Consider the following 24,326-nt stretch of genomic DNA (forward strand, 5'->3'; position numbering starts at 1 on the left):
TTTAAGGCTGGCAGTGTTAACCCATCATTACAATCAGGGGTAAGGCAGCCGTATCTCACGCTTAAGACTCGCCTGTGCACAACAACTTTTGGCACGAGTGCCGAATGCCGCTCCTTGATCGCCTCGAGAATCAAAGGGCGCTCGAGGAGAGCCAGTAAGAGATAGAACATAGCTCAGCACTCTGAGTAATGCAAAGACTGAACAGTGCGCGCTCCCACATTGTCTCGCCAAGTCCGTGATTTTTGGAGCTGGCGAGTGGCATGCCAACGAAGGCTCTGCCTCGAATAAACTTTACCATTGTGTTGTAGACAGCAGACCCAGCCGCCATGTCTGTAGACAGCGTGAAGTGATCCAGTCGCTCAAGAATACAGCAGCAATGCCGGGGGTCGCCTTCGGTGACGGGGTGACGAAGCTGGAAGCCAGTCGCAGCGAGCGGCACAGCCAAAGTCAACGACCAAGTCACGGCCTCGAACAGCCTCTACGTCTCCGACTGCATTCTTCATAGTCACTCGCGACAAGGCCAAAAGCTGTGGCAATAGTGCCTCGCTCACATTCACATGTCCCACACGGTGTCGACAGAGAAGTGTAGTAAGATATAAAAATTTCTCTCCATTCCTTGCGATGCGGGCAATTTGCCAGTGATCTTTTGCGCTTGGCCATACGTAGCAAGTCACTGGATGATGCTGATGTGCAGAGGCTCATGCCTGATCAAACTGCAAGGGGCACTGCAAATGGCGGGGTGACATGTCGAAAAAATAAGAATAAATAGAGCGACAGCGCCATCGTCAGTTTGATCGCAAAAGAAGATCCACCTCAATCTGACAGATATGAGCCTTATCCGTTCGGGCGCAAGTGCGCCAGAACCTCAGCTTAAGGCATACCTTGTTGAGGCTTTCAGCGGTGTTCAATTCGTCCAGTACAATGGAAATCCTACAACATGGCGAGTCTTCAAGGAGAAATTTGAGACAGCTGCATACTTGTCTGGCGTACTGGACTATTTCCAGAAGCCACGGGAGGAGATTTCAGATTGGTCTGAGGACGGAGACAAAGTGGCACGCAGGGCAATCATCATAGCCTTCGCTGACGAGTTATTCCAACCAATCACTGCGTCACTGATCACAACACCAGTGAACGAGTTATACACGGCCTTGTGCCAGAGCTGCGGATTCCACACTCCGCAGCGTATCAAGGAGAGCGAACGCCAGAGCACATCGCAGTAGAAGCTAATCTGACATCTTATTTCTTGTAGCGCTTGTGTTGAGAAGACAAAGCAGACTTCATCTGCTCATAATCTTTTTGAAAGCACTTTCCCTGGAGCGAAGTCAATCAAGCCAGCCACGTCATGACGATGCATCACGTCTCGTTGCCATCATATGCAAGCTTTCAGGCAATCACACACTTCGTACAATTTCGATGAGCTCGCGGGCTCGGAGGTCTATCGTAACTGACAAGGACTGTATATGGGCATATTATGACGACCACATTGACTATATATTTGTTTCGTACCTCTACAAGAATGAGCTCCAGAGCTGGTCCATTTGAACCAAGTTTTTCGGGTTGACAGACTGAGAGATCAGATCAATAATTGTCTGATTCGCAGGCAGGTTGCCTTGAGCGACTTGACTCAGCGACGAGGCTCGACGAACGATGAGGTCAACATTGGAAGAGACTTTCTCCCGGAGGTGCGTTTCGTGCGTAACAGGACGATGCTGCTGCGTGAACCAGGTGATCAGCTCATCTCGGACAAAGATACTTAGATGTTGATCGAGTTCAAACTCAGGTTCTGTCAGGCAGCGAGCGATAGCCATTGTCGCACAAGAGAATATTCCTTCAATACCGATCGGGCCCATGAGATTCTGTAGAGCGGGCGTCAATCTGAATGGCACTGCTTCACCATTGTGGAAGACAGGATTGTTTGGTGCCATGCCAGGAAGAATTTCTGTGCCCCAGACTTGCCCGGTCTTCCGGGAGATAAAGAGCTTGTACGGGAACCTGTTATTGATATTCATCACATACGTCATGAAAGTCAAGGATGCGTATTGCAAGCTGAATTGCTTCCGGAAGCGCCAAAATTCAGAGAATGTCGGAAATGTCTGCTTGAAGAAATCGTAGACAATTGATTCGGGTACCAGGTCGCGCCGAATGGAAGCGAGAATATCAACCTTGAGGTCGATGAGCTCGCTCTTCTTGTTTTGCAGCTCCGGGTACTTCTGTAGCCGTTCTGTTGCAAGTTGTAGTGGATCATCCTTGTGCTGGCCATGACGATTGCAATAATCCTCGTAGATTCCTTGTAGCGATATGTAGGATGCGTCATCTTGGACAATGCGAATGTGAGGCGCCAAGGGAATGGCAGCTGGCAGATGGAAGCTGAGACAACGCTTGCGGCTCTCCTTGCGCCTTGCGAGCACACCAGACAAGATGCGGAAGAGCTGAATGATGCGTTCCTCTCTTCGACAATGCCGCGCCGCCGGATATTGAATTGCGAACTGATGCAGACTTCCGTCTTGACCGCGCATGGTGATTCGTCGGTAGCAGATACCATGACCTCGAACAACGTCTAATTGGGGCATGAAGCGATCAATTCGAACAAAGTCGTTGTTATTGTCGCGGTGCTGCAGGTATTGACCGGGTACCTCGACATCCTCGAACTTTTGATACTGAAACTCGCTGAGGTACGCGCTGACCTGCTCGAGCTGCTGAGTTGGTTTACGTCGATCGAGAATAATTTCAAATTTGTCGCGCCAACGGCGGAGTTTTGCAACATATTGCTGAAGGTTTGGCTTCTCGACAACGAACTCCTGCTCAAAGGCTGATTTGATGTTCTTCGGTAACACGCTCTCCGCAAAGCGCGTAATGTTCGCTTGCGTGGCTGGAGGTAGTCTCGTATCCTCAGTGACTGTTCCGAGTCGACCAATGTATTGCACACCATCATTCAAGAGCGCAACAATCAACCTGTAAGCATCTTCGTCAGCTTGACACTTGAATCGCTGTTGGATCTGGTCCACCATGGTTTCCATGGATAAAGCAAGCAATGGAAACGCAGTCTTAAGTATGGCCATGATCTCGTCGACATGTTCCCATGGTTGTCTCGTCGCCGTTGTAGATTGTGCCGAAGCACCGGGCTCAGGCGACTCTGCCTTAGCTGTAGCTGCCGACCCCTTGCTGTCAGACTGTGCGGATGTGTCGCTTGCGGTAGTCTTCGTCTTGAGCTCTGTTGCGTCTGCTGACGCCTTGGCTGCTGATGCACTCTGCGCAGCTGCAACAGCTTGCTTCTTTATGATGGCATAGTCTTCTTTGGTAGTGCGCAGCTGAAAATGGAGCGCTTGTGGAAAGGCCTTGGCAATCTTGATGAGTACTTGCCGTGCGTGTCGTGCTTCCTTGTGCGACAAAGAGGTTAAAAGCTGCGGGATGAAGCTGATCCAGTACCACGTTGGAACCTCGCCTTTGTATGAATCAAAGGCGCTTGAAATTGTGCCTTGTGCATCGTCAAGACTAAGAAGCCACAACACCCGGCTCAGCATTTTACGAGCCCGTCCATTTTTGAAGAGACCCGCTGCTTGCAGATAGCAGCTGACTGCATTGCCCGCCTTCGTTACGTCTGCTGCGTCTTCTTGAAACAGGCGATCGCTGTATTGCCCCCACTCAGCCCAAGCTTTAGGAAGAGTGAGGTCAATCTGAATAGCGGTTGCAAATGCCTGATTAGCCTCCTCATTGAGCTTCAGCTTCGCGAGGAACATTCCCTTCAAAGTGAAAAATTCTGCCTTTTGCTGCGTGCCGAAGTACATCAAGTTGGTATTGCTGATGACTTCAAGACCCATGCCCAACTCATTAGGATTCTGATAATGGCATTTGGCCTGTTCTCTCAACTTGAGAAACGCTTCTTGAATCTCAATATTCGGCAATGTGTAAATTTTGGTCAATTGACTGATACACACGTCTGGCAGCTGATGCTTTCGTGCAACATGTGCAAACCTGTTGATGATCCAAGCCGTCTCGTGGTAGCCACGATAAGCAAAAGAAGTTGCACTGCTGTTGCCTGAGGCCCCTGCAGGCTGCTGCAGGCCCGGAACTAGTGGCAAGAACACGCGATTGATGGAGGAAAACACCAGTTGCCTCCAGGCAACTAGATCACTCCAGCTGTTGATGTCATCATAAAAGTTTGGCAGACGCTCCCTCCAGGTCTGCAAAATATGCTTAAGCTCATGCGACTTTGCCTCCAAATTTTGAGCATGTGTCGTCGCCAAACTTGCATAGATCGAACTGGCCTCTTGTAATTCGACATATTGCTGAAACGATTGGAGAAGTGGGACATGCGTACTCGAGACCACAACAGGAAGTTGCGACCATTTTCGGAGCGATAATTGCATGCCTTCATCACAAACCCTTTGGAATTCTTGAATTGTGTCAAGCTTGGCTTGTGTCTTTTGAAGAGCCATGAAGGCTTCAAACGTATACCTCCGGGAGGTTGGCACTTCCATTAGGGACTTAATGGAGGCTTCAAGGGGTTCTCGATCAGTCGTCCAATCAGAGATGCGCCATGCACACTCTAGCAATAAATCAGAGTATCCTTCTTGCTTCGCCAAGTCTGTGAGCACGTCCCACTGCTGCATTTTCTGAGCGCAAAGTATCCAATGGTCTTCCCACAACGTGTACTCTGATTCTGAGAACGGCAAAATGCCTGTTCTCGCCTTTACTTGAGCAGCTTCGTACAATTGTTGAGCCTTGTCCCACATACCATTTTGTTCGTACGAAATAGCGAGATTTGTCTCGAGATAACGACAGCGACGTCGCCATAGGCCATAGAACATGTCATCCTCTCCAAGTGCAGCATAAAGCTCAGTAAGGGCATCAAGACGGCTTTCCGTTAAAGCTGAGCCACTTTGAACCTGATCAGTAGCGTCTGCTGAACGTTCCAATAGTTCTATAGCCACATACCAAGCACTGAACGATTTACCCAGGTATTTTATCAGGTGAGGCGGTAAAGTTATTGATGGTTCAATACGGGCCAGGGCTTTGAGATGTGAAGAGATGACATTCGGCCTCTTATCTGCTTGTCGCAAGTGGTATTCTTTAGACAGATGAATCGCCAAAAGCTTGGTTAGTTCATCTTGGTCCTTGGAGCAGACCGACATCCACGCAGTCGATAAGAGTTGTATCCAGAGCATTTCTCCAGTCGAATTGCTTAGATGTTGCAGATAGCCAAGCGGTTCGAAGACCTGCTCACTTTTGACAACAGAAATGTTTGCAAGGAAGCTTTTGTGTTCGTCCGAAGCCTTGGTCAGCTCGTCGTCCACAATCACATCCGCAACAAGATCTCCAGGACCAACGAGTGGTCTAAGCAAACAAGTTGACTTATCTAAGCGCACAATTCGACTGCTTGCAAGCGCTCCCAGAAGTAGATGATTGGCTTGCGCGACCCAGTAGTGCGAAGAAAGGCTTTCCCAATTTTGTACCACGAAAATGTAATTCAAGCGCGTGAAGAGAATTTTTGACATACTGCTGTTAAAGATTTCCATAAACTCGGCTCGTACAGCCACATTGCGAGCTCGGGTTCCTATCAGGAAAGCTTGTTCGAGACGCACGGTAAGCTCAGTCCGTGCGATGCTGGGATCTTTGTAAATGGCCACCACCAATCGTAGAAAGCCATTCGCAAGCTCGTCGTTGCCTCGATTATCGAATGAAGTCATTTTAAGCAGCAAGGAGACCTTCTCCTTGACGGTTGGAAATGGATCTTTCTTGACCAAGACCATAGCGCTGGTGAGCTTCAGGATGTGCATACAAATGGAGATGTCGGGCGACTTCTCGATGAGTTGGGCCACAGCGGCAAGGTAGAGACGACGCTGATCGCCAAGATGCAGCATCCGAAGGCTCATAAGATCCATGAGAGCGATGATTGAAGCCGCCTGTATCTCCGGATCAGCAAGAGTGGATGGCGCTTCAGGGGCTCCCGCGACAGCTGTCTGGGTAGTACTCCGCACATTGAGGTGCTCTTTGATCAGATTGTTGAAGAGCTTCATCATGGCGGGCAATAAAGTATCGAGTGTAGTTGGGCTTTGCGCAGCAAGAGTTCCAAGCAGCAGGATTGTGCCTTGCAGATTGGCGTTTGTCTGCAGATTCTCGTTTAGCGACGCCACCAAGAGGCCTTTGAATTGGGTGGCAACATCATCCTCGTCGTCATCAGGACCAGCTTCAGGGAGCGACTGCAGAAACATGCGCAATACGGGCTGCAGATTTGTTTGCAAAGCAGCAGACTCCGATTTGAGCAGCTTTTCAAGCCATACATGAGTTTCCGGAACATACGCATACAGCTTTTCTTTTGTACGAGTCGACAGAACGATGTGCAATGCTTCAAGAGCGTGCACAGCGGCGCCTTGTGTTTTTTCGTCAGCCTTTAGTACAGCAGCTTCAACAGATGTCAGGTCTATCTGCATTGCGGACCATACATGCGAGGAAAGCAGAGCTCTCATGACTGCGAGCAGCCGTTGAGGTGATTGACTTTTGGTCGAGTCGCCAGGCAGGCATGCGGCTTTGACCAAGAACTTCAAAACATCAGTACATGCCTCGACCGACATCTGATAACCTGCGTTACCGTCTTCCGAGGTGTCCATGGAACTGTCTTGGCGTTGATGCCATTCAAGGATGGTCTCGCAAATCTCTACGCTCAGAAGACGGGAGTCGGAATTAGAATTCTGCGGAAATCCAAGTTTGGGGAGCGCAGAGACGAGCAGGTCGATGAATTGCTCTCGACAGTCATAAAACATATTGGACTGGCGGACGATGAATTGATACACTGGGATGAGTTGCATGGTGTTGTTTTCTTCGGAAAGAACCTTGCGAGGGTACTTTGCCCATTTATGTCCAAATTTCTCCTCCTGAGCAGTTGATGGGATACGCTGAGAAAGTACTGGTGCCAACACGTCCAAAGCCTGACGAACTAGCGTTCGGGCCTCGGGCTGGAACGCCTTCAGCAAAGCGACGTAGATTTGGGCAGTGATTTTGGCAGGAGTGTCGTAGGCAGCAATAAAGAAGGAGATGAAGACGTATGCAGCGTGCTTTGTCGTCAGGTCTTCTAGCTTGATATAGTTCCAAGCAAAGAAAAGTATGTCCTTTCGCACTCTCGATAGCAAGCTTGAGTATTTCTGAATCAAGAGCGTTGACATCTGAAGAAGCTCAATTCGGAGGACATCCGTTGCGCAAATCTTATCCTCGCCAAAGTCTGACAGGGCAACCTTCCAGACGTTTGTGTGAATCGTTTCGACGAGGCTGCGGTCTACCAATCCCGATTTTCCTTGGGCCTCGTGATCTCTTGCAAGCATTGGATTGACGATCCGTCGGAACACGCCAATTTTGAATGTTGATGAATGATCACCAGAAAATATCAGAAGAGACTGCGAGAGATATCTTCTTCTCAAGTCAAGACTTTCTTGCTCGACTACGGCGGTTTGAATAGTCCGTTCAAGCGCAAGGGAAGCGTCTAACTTGCCGTCGGCTTCTGCTGCCATCAAAAGAAATAGAGGTTGCAGGTCGTTTGTGTTACTTTTCAAGAATCTGACAAAAGTCGTGACTAGACCCTCGGCAATAACGCGAATGTCGACCAGATGTTGACGGTCAGGCCCGGACTGCACAGCTTCAGTCAGGGTAGAGAATAACTTGAGCAGATGCTCCAGATCCTCGATCTCAGAAAATGCATCATCTTGATGCCGGCTCAAGACGTTCGAGAGGCGCAAGACATTCATCTTTGCCACTGAAGACGATTCTTCAGCAGTGGGCGACTCCTGCCGAACCATTTCCAAAATGTGGCTATGCGCAATATCTCTCAATGGCTTGCTGGTCTCGTCGTCCATGAGCTGAATCAGGAAAGTGGAGATTGCTGCAGAGTCAAACTTACTGATCAAGTAGTCCCACGTTTCTTGGGGATACCGGTTGATAAACTTCAAGAATGATGGACGCAGAGGGCTGTCTGTCGTCCTTCTCAACAAGACCTCGAGTTCCAGAATAACGGACACCAACTCGTCCAAGAACATGTGGGCCGAAGGCGGAAGGAGATGGAAGATATTCAGAATCGCTGCAATGATTTTGATGCTTTGTTGGTCCTTGAGCGGTTTGCTGGCAATTTGTTGTAGAGTCAGCGGGTCGGCCCAAGCACGCAGATGATCCAAAAGCTTCTTGCCAATTTCCACTTTGAAGTAGTTCGTCAAAAGCTCCAAGAGCCTTGCCAGGCCTTCAAGTCCAGGTACAGTGAGTCGCTTGTGGTCCGAAAGATTCATCAAAATGGGGCGCAAGCCGGCTTGCAACAGGTCCTTTGGGAGCTTGTGATTTTGGCTCAATACCTGCTTGAGACCCTTGTTGGCAACATCGACTACTTCGGATGACTTTGAATACAGCGACTTGAAGAACACAGCAATGATTTTGCTTCGGCTTTGAGCATGTGTAGGGTTCGAAAACTCTGAGGACGAAACTGCAATGGTCAAAAGCCGAATACATACCGTTCGAAGTGTGATCAAAGCCGCAGAGCTTTTGTACGACGAAATCTTGTGGCCGTTACCAAGGGCTTCGTCGTCAGCGTCAGTGAGCACAAGAGCTTCATGGAGCAGCCTGATGAGGGCATCGTTGAATTCCAAGAATGATGGCTCAAGGGACAAGCAGAAGGTGATTGCATCAATGTGCCCGATTTGCATCGCGTAAGGTAACGCGCGCAACGGCTTTGTAAATATCGGCATCAGAAGGCGATCTTGCACGGGCTTGATGATGTTCTGTAGTGGCGTTTTGGTCAGTTCAGCAAGCGCCTTGAAAAGATCTTGGACAATTTCTCGTACTTTCCCATTCGGATTGAGCAAGTCGGAGATCAAAGCTGTCGCAATGGCCGTCGTGTCCTTCTCTCCTTCACTATCGCCTTCATGGCATGTAGCAACGACTCTTTTGAGCAATCGACAAGCGTCTTCCACACAAGAGGCCGGAGCTTCAGGTGGAACATCTTTGACAACGTAGATGAGCGCCTTGATCATCTCAAGCTCATGCAAACGAGTCCATACAGTCCCGAGATTCAGCTTCTCCAGAAGGACAGCTAAACCGCTTGTGCCACCGGCCTTGACATACCATTGTGCTTGGTAGCAGCAGTGACAGAATTTGCCTAGCATTGTAGCGAACAGTGGAATTTGGGCCAAGGACCCGACCTCCGAGACAATGACTTGCAAGGTGTCGACAAACACAGTGATGAGTTCTTCTCCTAGATCACGCACAGCTTCATTCTCGCTAGTGATGATGAGCACCAATACATCTAGAGCGATTTCGCTGTCCAGGTGTAGGTCTGTTTTGGGTTCATCCAGAGAGAATATCTTCTGTCCCTGCATGAGTTGCTCTTCGGCATCTAACAACAGCAGCATGGAAAAGTGACGGAAAAGGCCCGAAAGGAACTGCTTTGCCTCATCTGCGAGGGTAGGAACTGACACTGCGTAACAGAGCCCTTCCAGTATACGTTCGTACAATTGACCATGTATTCGACTTGCCTTGTTTGCCCGTAAAATAGCTTGCGAAGGCTTGACAACTGCTTCGGATTTACTCGACTGCTCAACAAGAGTGTTTGCCGCCGTTCGAAGTCGGCCGGCCAAATCAGTGGTCGAGTCAAAAGGCTGTACATACAAGGATGCGACTGCTTTCAAAAAGGCAAATGAATGAGTCTTGTATTCGATAGATGCTTTGAGATCCTTCAGCGTATCTGCAGCCGGTAGCACAAACTTGCTCCACATGAAACGATGCTCTTCTTGAATGCCCTCAAATGCGATTGGAATGGAGGGAAGATAGTGCTCGGCCATAGTCGCATCAAATGCGTGGTCAGCATCGATGAAACGACGGTTTCTGCCTCCCATCTTTCCGAGAACACGCAATGCAGCATGACTGTGTTGATGCGTATAAGGTAATGGCTTAAGATGAGACCACAAGGCCTTCATGAGCTTCTCCAGAACAGGAGCTAGGATTGGGTCCAAGAATTCTTGAGTCAGGTTGTCGATGCAAAGCTCCAGAGTGCGCAGCCCTTGAGTGACAAGATCTGGACCCGCCTCAAGTGCGATGACGAGGGGGTTCATGAGGTAAGAGAGATAGGGTAAGAGAACGCTAAGGCGAACTGGCACCGTCAGGCAAAGCTCAACGTACAGCTCCCTTTCTTGCGCCTTCCTAGCTGATTGAAGGAGAGAGTTCAGGCACTCTAGAAGAACTTGCAAGAGCGGAAGAACTTCCTTGTAAAGCAGCTCGAATCGACCACCGCCAATGCTGCGAAAGAGAGCACGAAGCAGGATGTAGTAGTTGATTGGATTCTTGGCTGACGCAGACAACTTCATCGACTGAATGATGATCTCGGCCAAGTGTGGTTGGAGAATGACCTCGTTCAAGTCGGGGAACATTGTAACAGCCATAAAACACATCTTGAAGAGGCGCAGCAGGACCGTGCTTCTAAGAGAATCAGTGGAACCTAGCTCAGGAAGCTTTTCAATGAGGAACTCTAGCAGTAAGCCTGCAAAATTGGACGAGGTGCTGTCGTTCGTCAGAAAAAATTGCGGGACATGTAGTAAGATGTTGTTGCCCATGGCCAGTTCGTAGAAGGCCGGCAGTGACTTTTCGAGAATCTCCTGAAAAGAAACAGGATCAATGTGAATGAAGACTGTGGCAAAAGTCTCCAGCACATCCTTTTCCTCCCGAGAACCAGGACTTGTGAGCTGAACAGGATTTTCGAGCGAGTTTCTTTCCGTGGCATTGGTCTTGTCGGCAAGGATTTCTTGCTTGTAGTATGAGAAGCCCTTGGCGCCTTCCAAGAAGAGCGTGGTGAAAATTTGAAGGTCTGCGTTGCCTAATCCTCGAACGGCTTCCGCCCAATGCTGATTGCTGATGGACATGTTGGGAGGTAGAGGCGGATTGCAGCCTTTCAAGCCAAATAAAACAGTTTTGAGACCAACCATCAAGTTCTTGAATAAGTGCTTGCCTTCCTTCATTACCTCTGGTTCACCTTCTGCGGGTAGAGAACCGACATGAATACCAAATGTTCGCACTTCGCGCGAAGGCTCTTGCAAAGCCTTTTCATTGCGCTCGTAGCTTTGATTGAGATTCGCAATCTTTTTGGTGAAGCTGAGGAGAATCAGCACAAGCAGCCGTCTCCCTTCTGGCTGTTCGGGCAATTTCATAATGCGATCAATGAGATTAAGAAGCAATTTGGCCGACATGGTTTGAATGCTCGTCGTTAGAGAAGTGTCGCCAAGGTTCTTGGAGTAGATGGATATTGTCTTTTCAATCTGCAAAGGTGAGAGCTCTGCGCGCACGTGGTGAATCAGATCGGCGAGCATGCTGAATGCTAAAGGCCTAACGTTAGCGAAGTTCTTCACGGGGTTTGCCTACTTTAATGTCTCTCGAGATGTTACTCCTGAACCAATAAGCACATCCTCGTTCAGCAGCTGTTCAATTTTGCCAATGAAGGCGTTTCGGAAATCAGTCGAAAGGATATGTCTCGTTGCGACCAAAAGTTCCTGAGATGTTAGAATCTTGAATAATTGAAGTGAGACATACCTTGCGCGCTGCAGACATTTCTGGTGGGCAGTCCTGAAGCAGGCGAACAACAAATCCAGGGATAACCGGGGCATACTTTCGCATGAATGTGGTAAAGCCGCGCAAGACATATGCCAGAAAAGATAGTGTTTTGATCTGTGCTAGAATGAACTCGCCATAAGCCGAGCGTAGGCGCAGCGACGGTGCTAGTTGCACACACTGGTCCTTCGAAGCATCAGCAAGTTCGTGTTGCTTGGCTTGGGGTTGGGCTTGAAGCGAAAGCATCTCAATGATGACCGGGGTGAACAAGAGCAGGTTGGGCTGAACACTTTGTCTGTAGGTCGAAAACAACAAGACAATGATGATGGGGCATTCTGTCAACACTTTGAAGCTGTGCAGACTGTCGTGAAGCGGCTTGGCAACTTGATCCGCGCCATCTACATTACCCGGTGGAGATAGTGGTACAGACGGCGCAGGACTTGCACGACGTGTTCGAGTGGAAATGGTAGAAGAATCTTTCGCGGTTGCACTTGATGCGCTCTCGTCGAACGTTGTTCTGACCGTCTCGGCCATGTTTTTGTACATCTGCAGAACCAGGTCGAGGAACGGCTGCACAAAGTCCTCTATGCTCGCCTTGTAAGACTTGTGTAGATCAATAAAGGCCTTGAGACAGACGCAGGCTGTTTCCTCATTGTCGCGGCTGAGCATCAACAAAAGACACTGCATGAGTCGTTTGACATGCGGCTTGAAGTCATCATCATAGGGCATCCGTTCAATTACCTCCATTGCAGCCAGCTTCACTCGCTAGAACGTCAGTAGAGGCCTAGTGAATGAGAGGCATGTTACCTGTTCGAGGGCATCACTCATGAATACGGGCTTTGTGTCTTCGAGGATCTGGAGCACGTCAGGCACAAGCTCAAGATGCGCCCTGGCTTTCTCGATCGCATTCTCGCTTGTGTCTATAATGGTTTTGAGGTCAGACAAGCCGGTAAGTTTGACGTCTAGTGTATCTGAGCGTAGGGCATCGCGTATCTCCATGTGGGCCGGCCAGATATGGCTTGTAGGCCACGGGACTATTCCTCCTTGATGTGATGGAGCAGTATGAGCAGATTTGTGGTGATGCGACTGGCCTAGGGCCTTCAGCAGAGCATAAAGCGGGTGCGTGTTATTGAGTTTGTGTGTGAGTTCCTGTCGCATCTTTCTGTCGAGCGAACGCAGCTCAGAATTCAGTCGAGCATGCACGTGATATGCCCATCTGAACAGTGCCGGCGTCTTCCATCGCAGTTTGTCGCATCCAAAACAAAGAGAGCACCGCGTAGACAGCTGGTGTACATGCAGCAAGCAGGAATCAGGATCTCCTGCACCGATTCACAGCTGCGTTTTACGCGAAGAACATTGCAGACAACGATAGCTGGAACAATGACCGCTTAGGCTACTCCTCGTCACCAACATGGCCAACACGCCCAAACGACAGCGGCCCATGTCGCCCGTAAGGCCGGAGTACATGGAAGACTCTGCAGACCGTGATGTATGATACTTCCTAATCATGGCTTATTCTCACCTCAGATACTGCTCGAGCTGGCGCGCAAAGAACGGCGCGTCGCCGAACTCAAAGAGCAACTCGCGACGGCAGAGTCAGAGCTCAGCGTGCTGCAACAACAAGTTATGCGCTCCTCTTCCATCAAGGAAATCAATACAACGCAGCGTCTCTTTGATGACATGGCTGCGCCTCCACTCGATACATCCCTCGTCCTCAATCGCTTGGCAGAAGGATCAAAATCTATCTTCAGCGCTGTCTTCAATGACCTCAAGGAACTAGGTGCAGCGACCATAGCCGATCATTCGAGAAGTCAGGCCTATCCAACTGAATCAGAGGTCTTTGGGCTATCCATCAGGCCCTCGACTGCGGCCTCCGCCTCGAGCAGTTCACGCGAAAGAAGAAAATAACACACGGATGCACTGCCCTCAACGCATTTATACAATCATTTACAGCATGCTATTCCAGCACAACAGGTTCCTCTTCCACCGCTGTTGCTGGCGTCGCTTCAGCCTCAGCACCTTCCTCCTTGATAACCTTGTCAATAGCAACATTGTAACTCAGGCAATTATCACACTTGTGGCCAAGGAAGTGATAGGGAACAGTCGATCGCGATTGACAGTCATTACACAGAATCTTCGCCTTCCATAGGCAGTACGGCGAAGGCATTCTATTGTCAGCACAGTGAAACAAAGCGCATCAGCATACCTCTGTTGAGCAATCTGGTGGTCGAGCATCCGGAAGCTAGAGTCCATGTTGCGCAAACTTTTCGAGCAGGTGGGACACCGGTAATTGGTCTTGATGTGCTTATGATAGCAGGCCTGATGGATACTGTGGCCACAGTTCATGAAAACCACGGTCTGTGTGCTCGAGAACATGTACTCGCCACAGATTGGACAATCGCACTCGGTGGAGTGCTCAATACAGCGATGCGAGTCTTGACGGTTGATTGCCATGCACACGTTGCACTTGTCGCAGTGAAAGAAGTCTTTGCCAATGCCTGGTGATTAGTTTGCATCACGAAGATGCCGGGTTAAGCTTACCGCGTCCGACTCGGCAGATCTTGCACTTGGCGCAGTGGTAGATGGGCTTCTCAGGGTCGTCATCCCACAGCTTGCACTTGTCGCAGTAGTATAGCGCCATGCATTGTGAGCAATTTTTACAGTATTGCGCCGCATCTTGCAGTGTGGAACAGAGCATGCATAACATAGTCTTGGTTTCCGTTCGCACGAGCGTATGATCTGCCTGCTCATCGTGGCAGAACCGACACGGCCAAATCGTATGACACGTCGAGCACTCCAACTTACAGTTGCGTCTGTAGTGTTGGCAGCCTAGCTGATTTCCAGCCTCGTTGTGGTACGTCTTGGCAAGATCCAGCGCCGTCAGCGGCTGGCCTATTTCGCGTCTTATTGCAGAATCGCGCCTGTGTGAGAGAGAAACATAGCGCTGCGTCATGAGTGTCTGCATATGGATGGCCTTCATCTTTTCCGACATGTCAGACTGCTGTATTTTGATCAGCTCACGTCGCAGCTTTGCTTGCGCATCCAAATCTGGCTCTTCCATGGGCGCCGGCAGTGCTGCAGGCGCAGTTGACGCGTCTTCATCCGTAGACTCATGAGAATGTTCCTCCTCGCTCTCAAAGACAGTCTCGCTGCCCAGAGGCCCTTGGTCATTTGCTGTGGTTGCATCCGTTTGCGAGAATAGCGGACGTCGTATCCAGTCGAAGGAAAAGCTCATCTCTGCGGACAAATGATACGCGAAGAAGATGACGCCCAGGCGCTTGCTCCTGGCCTAGTCACTGGCTAGGTGCTGATATTTGCGATGGCTCAGGCGTGTGCGAGAGGAGCGTGGCGTTGTTGGTCTTGTTGTGCGAGGATGCTGCAGGAGCGAATTGTGACCATGCGCAAAGACGCGAAGGGCCAGCACCTTGTCTAGACTTTTAGTACGAACTACATTGATTGCGATATGAGACGCATTCTTCGCTCGAATAGTTCAATGCTGCTCACCTTTCTTGTCTTCTATTGACCAATTGATGGAAGCCTCAATGCTCAGTGCCATCTACACCCTGGTCGCTTGCCAAAAAGCCGATTTCCTTCTGTTCGGACAGGTACTTGGCGGTGTAGGCTGATTTCTCAATGTTCACCACTGAACACCTCCTCAGGTACTTGGCGATGTAGGCTGATTTCTCAATGTTCACCACTGAACACCTCCTCTAACTGCACTTCGCTTGACTCGACCCTGGAGGACGGTATACTCAATCACCCACGGTATATCATTTGGCATGATTCGCCCAAGCCAAAGAGTTTCGACTGTGCCTGTATCTGTCTTGCGGTATACAAGTACGTTGCCAGCATAGCGATGGCCACCGATATGGCTCACTGTTGTGACGAGTACTTTGCCGTCCTCAGAGCCTTCGTCCTTGTCATAAAACATGTCTCGTTCCCGTAGTCCTTCTTCCAACGCCTCGAGCAAGATGGGGGCTGTCTTGCCACAACGAGCATCACGACGCATGTGCGAGCAAACCAAAACGACGGCTCGAAAACCCATGGGCGTTGCAGTATAGCTCGCAGGCTTCACCGGCTTTGAAAGAGCATACTGCAAAAGTACATGCTCTGCATCTTCCTTTTGAACATTCTCAAGCTTGCACCAGGCATTATACAAGATGTAAACTTCATAGCCAGTATACGCATTCGTCCGATTCGGTAGTGGTAGGGAGACATTGCTCAAAACTACTCTGTCAATCTTTTGTAGTTCACTCAACATGGCTAGCCCTGCTTTGCCAATCGCTTGAGCCAGGGAGCCTTCCTCGTCCTCAATCGTATGAGGCCAGTCATGACGCTCAGTAGCAATACAGATGTGCACAGACAAGGGCTTGACACTCCCTCGCATGGTTGTCTCATCAAGATCAATTGTTTTCATGATACCAGGCTCATAGGCGTCTGGCAGCTCTGAGCATCCGTCGCAAGCTTGACATTGCTCAGTCGTGAGCTCCGGAAAATCCGGCACAGGAGCAGGTACATAGTCTGGCATGATATGCCTCGAAAAGCCGAGCGGATGTCGAGGAGGTCGAAATCGTCGTCACTACTCAAATTTTAGAGTTACACATTGATAATAGTACACAGGGATGATTCTCTCTACAGCCTACGCTAGAGTCTGAGCTTCAGCAAAGAACGTACATCATACAGCATCCGCAGACTATTGAGCAGTGGCAGGAGGTAGAGGAGATCGTTGTCTGTTGGATCATTAATCCAACCTTCGATGGGTATTGCATTCTCCTCATTCAACCGGTAGGAAAGGGGCGAATTGTCGATAATGACGGCTTTTCCCAGGTCTTCTTCTGCAACGCTCAGGTCCTTCATATACGCCCCGAAGCGATAGGTGCAGTGCTGGCGGTAGTATCTCGCCTTGAAGTACTTCCGGTCCCGTTCGAGCCAGTCAATAACGGGGTCCGCATACTCCTGTACACTCGCCGTGAAGATGACCAGGTCATACCACAAGGATACTTTTTGGAGGAACAAGTCACAGTGCGGCCGTTTGTGTACATAGTAGAGAATAGCATGTGAACCGAGCTTGACTTCCACCATATGCCCACTAGACATGGTGCTGCCTTTGGACAGGGAATGTATCAGAGTCTCGTCAAGATCTAGTATGAGCGTCTTTCGTGCTGGACGCACAGGCAGCAGTGATTTTGATTGTTGCGCTCTGTACCGCGCTCTTCTCGCAACAGTAGGTGGCACTGCCGCCGACGTGGGTGATTTGATTGTATCGGCATTATGCTTTGTCCGAATGCGAATGGATCTTCTCGGGCTCGATGCACCATCATCATCGTCTGAGGACTCTGGCGCGCGTGTCACGAGCATATCGGCGAGCTCCCTGTCAGACAGGTGAAGCTTTTCTGCTGCCTGCAAGGCATCCGCAGCGAGCGGCGGAGAAGACTTTGACTCAATATGTACTGCCTGCGCTTGCTCAGGTATAGCAGACTGTTTCAGTCTAGAGGGCCGTGATCCCTGCAGCCAAAGGAGAGCAAAGTAGATCCATCTCACCGGATAGATGAAGAAGGCTAATGCTTTATCAAGATAGGTCGGCACAGATGCTGGTTGCGATGACGGCTCTGATGGCAGCGCTTCAAAAGCAGAGACAGCTGCCTCGACTGCATTCATGCCGGCAAAGTGCGCTCGCTCCTAAGACAACGGTCGTTGCGGGGTGGTCAATCAGGAGGACGGATGACTGCTGCACAACGGACGACGTGGGCTCTAGTTGCTGCACGCACAAGGCATAGTCCACACGCGGGTACTGCTGCAAGACCTGATGTCGACGACTGCCAATTGAGCGTCTGAAGGTATCTAAGAGAGACGGTAGCTCTTGTTGGTCCTGGTCCTCGATTTGTTTTCATGACGCGCAACTTGGCGAGCGCTCTTTCTTTCTTTTCTTCAAGACATATCCCAGCTGGCACTCTGCTCTACTCAGGGCCTATGAAGAGGCCGCGGCAGGCATCTCTAGAGTCATCGCCGTCGCAGCAGGCTTCTAATCTGGCGGCTGATAGCCCGCAGGAGCAGTCAACGGCAGCAAGCACGCCGCCCGCAACAACCCTCTCTCCGGCAGAGTCTAGTGCCGCGCTCATCAAAGACCGCATCCTCAGTACACACAGGATCTTGGCAGCGTATACCACCCTCCAGCAACGCTGCAAAGCCCTTGAGGCTGATCTGGCAAAACACAGCCAGACGAGCGACTTGTTGCTGAAGCAAAAACTACAGCAGGAGCGATTGCAAAACAGGGTTCAAGGAGTGCGTATCAATCAACTTGAGGACGAAGTCAGCAAGTTGAGGCAAGCGTCGACTATCTTTGCAACAAATGGACAGGGTCGATGTTCTCGGCCTCAATGTCGGACGCTGGAAGAGACGTTGCAAGACAAGGACACGCAGATTGCACTAATGGAGGGGCAGCTGAAGGTGATGCGTGACTACCAAGAACAGATCAGCTTGGCACAGTCGGACAGCGTCTTTGACATCTACAACATGGAGCTGGGCCCTGAATTTGACCAAGAGGCTGCTGCGTGTGCAACCAGCGGCCTGAGTCTTGGCGATATGCACGCCGCAGACCAGCCGGTTTCTGAAGTACCCGAAGCAGCAATCGATCCTGACTTGCAAGCAGAAGAACAAGACAAGCGAAAGAAGCCAAGAATCAAGGCATTATCAACATTCTAGGGAGGCAGAGAGAAAAGACTTTTACAAGAAGGACGACTGTGCAGCATACTGAGCCAGCGTTACTGAAGCGAAGCGTAGCATAGCATAACACGCGATATAAATAAAGATTGAATGACTTTCTGAGGATGCCTTCGCTGATCTAGATGACTCGCTGAAAAAGAGAAAGAGTTGGAGAAATGCAGTGCTTTTGACATGCTGGTGTTTAGGCGGATGCAGGGCTCTGAGGTCGCGGAGTGAAACGCTCAAGGACGCTCTCGAAGCCAGCACGACCGCGAGCAGCGTTTTGTTTGAAACGGTCGATGGTGAAATCTTCCATCATATTGTTGGCGAACCGACTGAGTGCACCGTATGCCGTGATCTTGGCATCTTGTCGGAAGAGTGTCTCTGACTCTGGGTTTTTGGCGTCTGGCACATACCGGACAGTCTCCTGCACAGACATGATGTTTGAAAAGGTCAGATTGACTGACTTGAGGACGAGAGATCTGTCCTTGAGGTTGATTTCGCTCACCTCACGCACGTACGACTCCTCTGTTGCGCCAACGAGCTTGACAATCCATCGCGGAGCACCCTGCCGACAGGTAATCAAGCGTTCGATGCGCAAAATGCCCTTCTCTGCATCAAACTCGCGCTTAAGTGTGTCTACGGCGACAACATGATCTGCCTTTTCGTTGGGATACTTTCGCCAATGCGCGGCAGAGACTTGAGCCCATGGATAAGAGAAGCGGCATTCATTCTCAAAGATCTTCATGGTGCAAAAGGCTTGGTTGGCTTGGTGTTTGGAGGAAGTATGTGGGCCGGTGTCGTGTGCCTAATCAATGATGAAGCGTTGGTTGTTGGGACCAAGTGGTCTGGGAGTGATGGAAGATGAGATGTCGTTTCACCAAGTGCCCGTCTCTTGTCTGCCTGTCTTCTCTCTGTGTTCTGTAGATGTAGCCCTGGTCGTGTGTGTATGTACAAAGAAATGTTTCCTGCTGCTTCACTTCAAAATCCTGGCGCCGGAGGGGAGCGGAGCAGCGAATCTAGGCCCAAGCGGTGCACCTAACCACGACCTGCCCATGGACAAACATCGGCTCAGTGGTGGGACTGGGTCAAGCTATGTGACATCGATGTAATATGTTTGCAGATGAGCACGACGTGGCATGTTACTTTGGATGCCGTCGTAGCCATGTGGTAGTCCACAGACTAATGCCTACACCCCAGCTTCATGGATCGTGGTTGACGGATAGTCTGGCTCGAGGCCACTCTTCTGAGCATGCAAGGCTTGTAATCGGTGAGATATGTATGCCACAATATGCTGCTCTTTAAAACCATGTCTTCATCCAAGAAGAGCTACTAACATCGCTCTTATCTACCAAAATGCGATGCCAGTAGTTCTCCTCAGCTTCTGCTCGTCATTCAATGAAGCTTAGTGAACCTAGGCTATATCACACCAACTATCTGCCGCAGTCATTCGGCTACGTTCTTCTGCTCATCAGACATCCTCTTTTGTCACACTGCAACGAATCCTTGGTGGCAACATTTGAATGCATCCCGGCACTTTCGGGCACAAAAGTATAAAATGGCATCGTCTGCGTTCGCTAGTACGCTACTTGGTCAAGTGATGCACTTTTCGATGGCATGCATGAAAGCACTAGCAGGCAGAGCTTCACCGCTCTGGCCAACCTTTTGCCGCATTGAAGTGTTCCTCTAGCCTTGCAATGCCAGGAAAACGAGTGAAGGCAGCGGGGCATGGAATTGGCATGCTGGATCGGTGCTCCTGCTCGAAAGAACCACCGGTTTACACAACAGCCACTGCCAACCAAAGCGTACCACCTTCTGCTATTGAATGGCGTGAATTGGCTCAGATTCTGCATAACAAGTGGAAGAACTGCGCAAGCTTGCTGAGATTATGGTAGACAGGTAGTGGATTTTGCGCATTATTATCTCTGCATTGTTACTTTCAGCACTTGATTGCGGAGGTGAGCGAAATGCATACTCGATGACGAGAACGAAAGCTTGCGGTGCAACCTGGCCCTGAGCTCGATTGTCCATGACTGTGGCAATTGAAAAGCTGACCATGACAAGTAGTCTCCGCCACTGAGCGATGACAGCGATTTGAGTTCAAGGATCTGCAATCATGTACAGCTCTTGGCAGTTTATATAGCCAGCACTGATGCGTTCTCTAGCAAAATGCCCGGGACCTGCAACAAGGAGTTTATCGAGAACGCCTAGAGATGCAGCTCGAACGCGTTGTAACAGACAGAGAATAGTCATATAGTCGATGAAGCGGGAAATGGCCTGTGTATACAGGCTGTAGATTGCGTTGCTCAATCTGCGCCGTAGAAGCTGCGCAGGTAAATATTCTGTCAAGTGTATTCTCGGTTCTTGCCATGAACAACCACGTCCTGGACCAAAAGCTGCCACAAACTGATAGCTATGTATGCTATGTTTAGACATACAATCACCTCGCTGCATAGCTCATATGGTGGTCTGAGTCGATGTGCTTCACATGCCCCAGCTATTAAAGGCTCCCAAGTGCTGTACATGCGCACAGCTGCCACAGTGCCGCTCCGAGCTGCGAGAAAGCTACCTGAGCCAGCCTCACACAAGCGGCGACTAGCAGGCTACACTCTGCTTGCTTCAGCTCTTGGTATATCCATCGTCATTGCATTCAATCATCAAAAGTCAAGCTCAGGCATTTGTCACTCCACTTACGTATGCAGCAACCATCGCTGATCACCACTAATGAGCAGTGGGCAGTCAGAAGAGATCCAATTGCAAAAGAGCTGCTTGGCGGACACATCACCTATCGAGACTATTGGCCCTGGGTCGCTGGAGAAATCAATCAAATCAAGGGCAACATCCAGTTCTCTTACGCTATCAAAGGTGACAAGCAAGCTGGCAGAGTGCATTTTCACTGCATACGACGGACTCGCAATTCTCAAGACTGGCAAATACTAGATTGGCGTCTCGTTGCAGATGATGGCACGGAAGTGGCCTTGACGCCTGATGAAGTAGAACCAGCTGCCGACAATACCTAATGGCATATTCAAGAAATACAGTCGTAAAGAAATCTATGTTTCGATGCCGTGCAGGAACGAACAGACACCATCAAGGAAAATTCCGTCCGCACCGTGAGCAGCTTGGGTATCGACATTTTGACGAAGCTCATTCGCTGAACCATGCGTAATAAGCACAAGACCCGACTCCTTGATTGTTGTTATCAGTGCAGGGGCATGGAGAGCAATGTCTGCATCGATAATCATGCCGAGCAAGTTGTTGGTTCGCGAGAATTTGACTGCCTCTTTGATAGACGTAGCTTCTTCGCCACGTCTGCTCAATGACAAGCCATGCGGACTGATGTACGTGCCACTCGCGTCTGCGACAGTGGGCGAGGAGAGTCCGGCATGCGATGCCAAGAAGACGGGATCTGTTTGTTAGTCTTATGCACTCTTGATAATGGACATTGCTTACAATTTGGCTGTTTCCAATTCATGGCCGTGCAGATTGTGGCATTGCATGATGAGAAAAATAGAGATCTTGGTTGCATGTTTGGGTTCGCCGCTTTCCGACGATCTGAGACGCTGAAGACGGTAGAGAGAACAGAGTCGACAGCAACGTTTATGTCGAGCGAAAACTTGAGGCCAAGGTGCGAACGCTCCTCAGCACTTGGGAACATGATCTGAATCTGCAAATTGATGTCGGGATGAATGTTTTCAAGAAAATCCCCAAGCTTAACAATGGCTGAAGACAAGATCGACCGTAGCTCTGCGGGTGTCCGGGCAGACCGAAGCTTCTCCACCAAGCCACTCTGCTGAGGCTTGCAAATCCTGGATAATTGATCAGAAGTTACGTCCATGACACCCAGAGTGACATTCTCGACTGGTATATACCACTCCGATGAGATGAATGCAACGTGATCATTCGTAATCTGTACAGGGACCCAAAGGTACTCGCCAGATAGAGACGACTCTGTGACGAGGTGCTGCGACGCTGTTCTGCTGCTGCTGTCCAGAGTTTGTGTGCTTTTCCAATAAGTTTCGATGCGAGAGTGGATGTCGAAATGTACACCGGCAAAAGGTCGAATGATTGTGAACTCAAAAGAAACGTGGCCAATGGGCTGCAGCCGTGGGTCAAAGAGCGGAACGAGGCATTGTCGCCCGTCTATCCGAGAGCTAGAGGCATCTTTGAACATGTTTGGCAATGCGACGCCTTTTGCAATCACCTTGGATCCAAAGGTTGGGTAAATTTCGAATTCGAGGAAGATAGTGTCCACTTCGTCAATTTGAAATGTAAAGGACTCTGCATCATCCATGATAGGCAGAGAAATTGTATGCGGAATGAGCTCGGTAATGGCTCTCCGTTGAGCAGACTTGAGCGAGACTGTTAGTTTCGAGGAGGAAAACAGCGACTCGTCCAAGTACCATTGCACCGGAGACCTAACACTCTTGCTTGGACTACTGAGGACAATCTGAACGAATGTGGATTTGTCCAAGTAATTGTGGCCATATGACCGGACTGGCAGAATGGGTGGCGGCAGAGTGAGCGATGGGATACCATCGTCCACGAATTCTTCTTCGACTTGTGCAGCGACCGGCGCTGCAGGTCTGCGCAGTGTACTCTCTGTATTGCCAAACGCTCCGCCAGCGGAAACGAGCGCCTGAAGAGCAGCCTTGTGTCCTTCCCATGCCGCGTAGTACATGGGTGAATGATGATCCTCATCTCGAGTGTCTGTCAAGGCGCCGCATGCGATCAGTTCCTTCAAAATTCCAACGTGTCCCTCGCTCGCTGCGAAAAAGAGTGGCGTCCATCCACTGAATTTATCCCTAGCTTCCAGGTCAGATCCATTCTCAAGCAAGAGGCCAATGAAGCCAGTATGACCAGCCCGAGCGACAATATGTATAGGCTGAAGCCCTTCGGCGTTGTACAGAATCTTTGCGCCATTGTCGAGCAAGAGTTTTGCAATGTCCAGATGACCACGGGCACATGCCATGGACAGAGGAATATAATCACTCTCATTCTTGGGATTGACCTCAGCCTTGTGCTGTAATAACAAGCTCACGGTACTGAACCGGCAGTGGATGATGCTGTAGTGTAGTGGAGTCGAGATGTTGTGGTCTAGCGCGTTGAGAGGTGCCTTGTGCTCCAGCAACAGGCTGACAATCTTGTCATCGACAGCATTTGAAAGACATGCATAATGGAGCGGTGTTCGTCCGTATACGTCGATTTTGGTAACGTCGGACTGGTTCGAAAGGCAGAGTTGAACAGCAAAGAGACGCGAGGAGAGGACAGCTTCGTGGAGGCAAGTGCGACCACTTATTTCGTCCTCGTAGCTGAAGTCCACAAGTGATGTTTCTACCAAGGCAGTAAGCGCTTCGTCGGTAGCTTCGCGCATGGCTTGCATGAGTACTCGTGTCAGACGCGCCTCAGCATTCGGTAGGGACTTGGTGGTCAGCTTGGTAAGAAACTCGCGGAAAATGTCTGAAGAGTCCGAGAGCACGGCTTTGAGCATATCAGAGTCGAAATCACTTTCCGCGTTCTGGACGGGCTGGCGAGTGTCGCTCGGGTGCATCATGAGGGCATCCTCGTCGTTTGCAAAACCTTCGAGGTCTAATAGAGCCATGGTCGCAGTATCAACCAAATCAGAGAGCACTTCGCGATTGAACACAGGCTGGATTTCGACACGCCTCGATAGATAGAGCTCCCTGGTGTGCGATTTACTGCGCTTGTCCCACTTCTTGAGTGCTTTATAGAAGCCTGTCGCATTCAATTCAACATACTGTTGCAGCTTGTTCAAGTCCCGCTCAAATTGCTGGAAGCCTTCTTGAAGGACGACAAAGCTGGCCGAACTGCGCACGTCATCAGAAGCGCTGGAACGTATGAGCTTCTTCTTTTCAATCAATGTCTGCAGTCTGTTCCTCAATTCAGCTTCTTTTTGGAGGTAAAATGCATTCACTTTGTCCAACTCGCGTTCCTGGTTGTTAGTCGTCTGGGTTCAGAGCCTGATACGTACGAGCTTGAAGAAGAACGTCGCCTTGTTCTCTTGTAATCTAGTTTGTGCCTTTCCGTTGACATCT

The 24,326-nt window shown here is 50.0% G+C and overlaps 9 protein-coding genes across 9 annotated transcripts; 3 read left to right on the forward strand and 6 right to left on the reverse strand.

Moving 5' to 3' along the window:
- Window positions 1–1,457: 1,457 nt before the first annotated feature.
- On the reverse strand, window positions 1,458–11,655 carry BCR37DRAFT_384291 (FAT domain-containing protein; the record flags this gene model as incomplete). The annotated part of the gene is made up of 3 exons (XM_040870208.1): window positions 1,458–11,346; window positions 11,383–11,510; window positions 11,551–11,655. Coding segments are annotated over 3 exons (10,071 nt in total), but the record flags the coding sequence as incomplete, so codon positions are not given.
- A 1,198-nt stretch (window positions 11,656–12,853) lies between these two features.
- Window positions 12,854–13,780, forward strand: BCR37DRAFT_197305 (uncharacterized protein). The gene is made up of 2 exons (XM_040866345.1): window positions 12,854–13,057; window positions 13,096–13,780. The coding sequence occupies exons 1-2, from the start codon at window positions 12,980–12,982 to the stop codon at window positions 13,474–13,476; spliced, it is 459 nt and encodes a 152-aa protein (XP_040722163.1). The 5' UTR covers window positions 12,854–12,979; the 3' UTR covers window positions 13,477–13,780.
- On the reverse strand, window positions 13,526–14,521 carry BCR37DRAFT_352506 (zinc-ribbon-domain-containing protein; the record flags this gene model as incomplete). Its single annotated transcript, XM_040868133.1, has 3 exons — window positions 13,526–13,736; window positions 13,775–14,066; window positions 14,110–14,521. The coding sequence occupies 3 exons, from the start codon at window positions 14,519–14,521 to the stop codon at window positions 13,526–13,528; spliced, it is 915 nt and encodes a 304-aa protein (XP_040722164.1).
- A 738-nt stretch (window positions 14,522–15,259) lies between these two features.
- Window positions 15,260–15,955, reverse strand: BCR37DRAFT_352424 (Sucraseferredoxin-like protein; the record flags this gene model as incomplete). Its single annotated transcript, XM_040868125.1, has 1 exon — window positions 15,260–15,955. The coding sequence occupies one exon, from the start codon at window positions 15,953–15,955 to the stop codon at window positions 15,260–15,262; it is 696 nt and encodes a 231-aa protein (XP_040722165.1).
- Window positions 15,956–16,212: 257 nt separating this feature from the next.
- On the reverse strand, window positions 16,213–16,737 carry BCR37DRAFT_340061 (NLI interacting factor; the record flags this gene model as incomplete). The annotated part of the gene is made up of 1 exon (XM_040867351.1): window positions 16,213–16,737. A coding segment is annotated over one exon (525 nt), but the record flags the coding sequence as incomplete, so codon positions are not given.
- A 538-nt stretch (window positions 16,738–17,275) lies between these two features.
- Window positions 17,276–18,395, forward strand: BCR37DRAFT_384295 (uncharacterized protein). Its single transcript, XM_040870209.1, has one exon. The coding sequence runs from the start codon at window positions 17,458–17,460 to the stop codon at window positions 18,268–18,270; it is 813 nt and encodes a 270-aa protein (XP_040722167.1). The 5' UTR covers window positions 17,276–17,457; the 3' UTR covers window positions 18,271–18,395.
- Window positions 18,276–19,405, reverse strand: BCR37DRAFT_384296 (PRELI-like family-domain-containing protein). Its single transcript, XM_040870210.1, has one exon. The coding sequence runs from the start codon at window positions 19,016–19,018 to the stop codon at window positions 18,473–18,475; it is 546 nt and encodes a 181-aa protein (XP_040722168.1). The 5' UTR covers window positions 19,019–19,405; the 3' UTR covers window positions 18,276–18,472.
- Window positions 19,406–20,645: 1,240 nt separating this feature from the next.
- On the forward strand, window positions 20,646–21,712 carry BCR37DRAFT_384303 (cytochrome oxidase assembly protein 1). The gene has a single exon (XM_040870211.1). The coding sequence runs from the start codon at window positions 20,967–20,969 to the stop codon at window positions 21,288–21,290; it is 324 nt and encodes a 107-aa protein (XP_040722169.1). The 5' UTR covers window positions 20,646–20,966; the 3' UTR covers window positions 21,291–21,712.
- BCR37DRAFT_403849 (uncharacterized protein) lies at window positions 21,324–24,324 on the reverse strand (the record flags this gene model as incomplete). Its single annotated transcript, XM_040872040.1, has 7 exons — window positions 21,324–21,679; window positions 21,724–23,037; window positions 23,065–23,491; window positions 23,516–23,541; window positions 23,563–23,575; window positions 23,609–24,161; window positions 24,263–24,324. 7 exons carry the CDS (start codon window positions 24,322–24,324, stop codon window positions 21,324–21,326), a joined length of 2,751 nt encoding a protein of 916 aa, XP_040722170.1.
- Window positions 24,325–24,326: the final 2 nt, after the last annotated feature.

Source organism: Protomyces lactucae-debilis (assembly GCF_002105105.1).
Source record: "Protomyces lactucae-debilis strain 12-1054 chromosome Unknown BCR37scaffold_28, whole genome shotgun sequence".
NCBI lineage: Eukaryota > Fungi > Ascomycota > Taphrinomycetes > Taphrinales > Protomycetaceae > Protomyces > Protomyces lactucae-debilis.

Excerpts from the sequence above, each read along its gene's own strand:
- BCR37DRAFT_197305 (XM_040866345.1), top strand. The coding sequence starts at position 12,980 with ATGGCCAACACGCCCAAACGACAGCGGCCCATGTCGCCCGTAAGGCCG. Across the intron at positions 13,058-13,095 it reads AAGACTCTGCAGACCGTGAT|ATACTGCTCGAGCTGGCGCG; the intron begins GTATGATACTTC and ends TTCTCACCTCAG.
- BCR37DRAFT_384295 (XM_040870209.1), top strand. The coding sequence starts at position 17,458 with ATGACGCGCAACTTGGCGAGCGCTCTTTCTTTCTTTTCTTCAAGACAT.
- BCR37DRAFT_384296 (XM_040870210.1), bottom strand. The coding sequence starts at position 19,018 with ATGAAGATCTTTGAGAATGAATGCCGCTTCTCTTATCCATGGGCTCAA.
- BCR37DRAFT_384303 (XM_040870211.1), top strand. The coding sequence starts at position 20,967 with ATGCAGCAACCATCGCTGATCACCACTAATGAGCAGTGGGCAGTCAGA.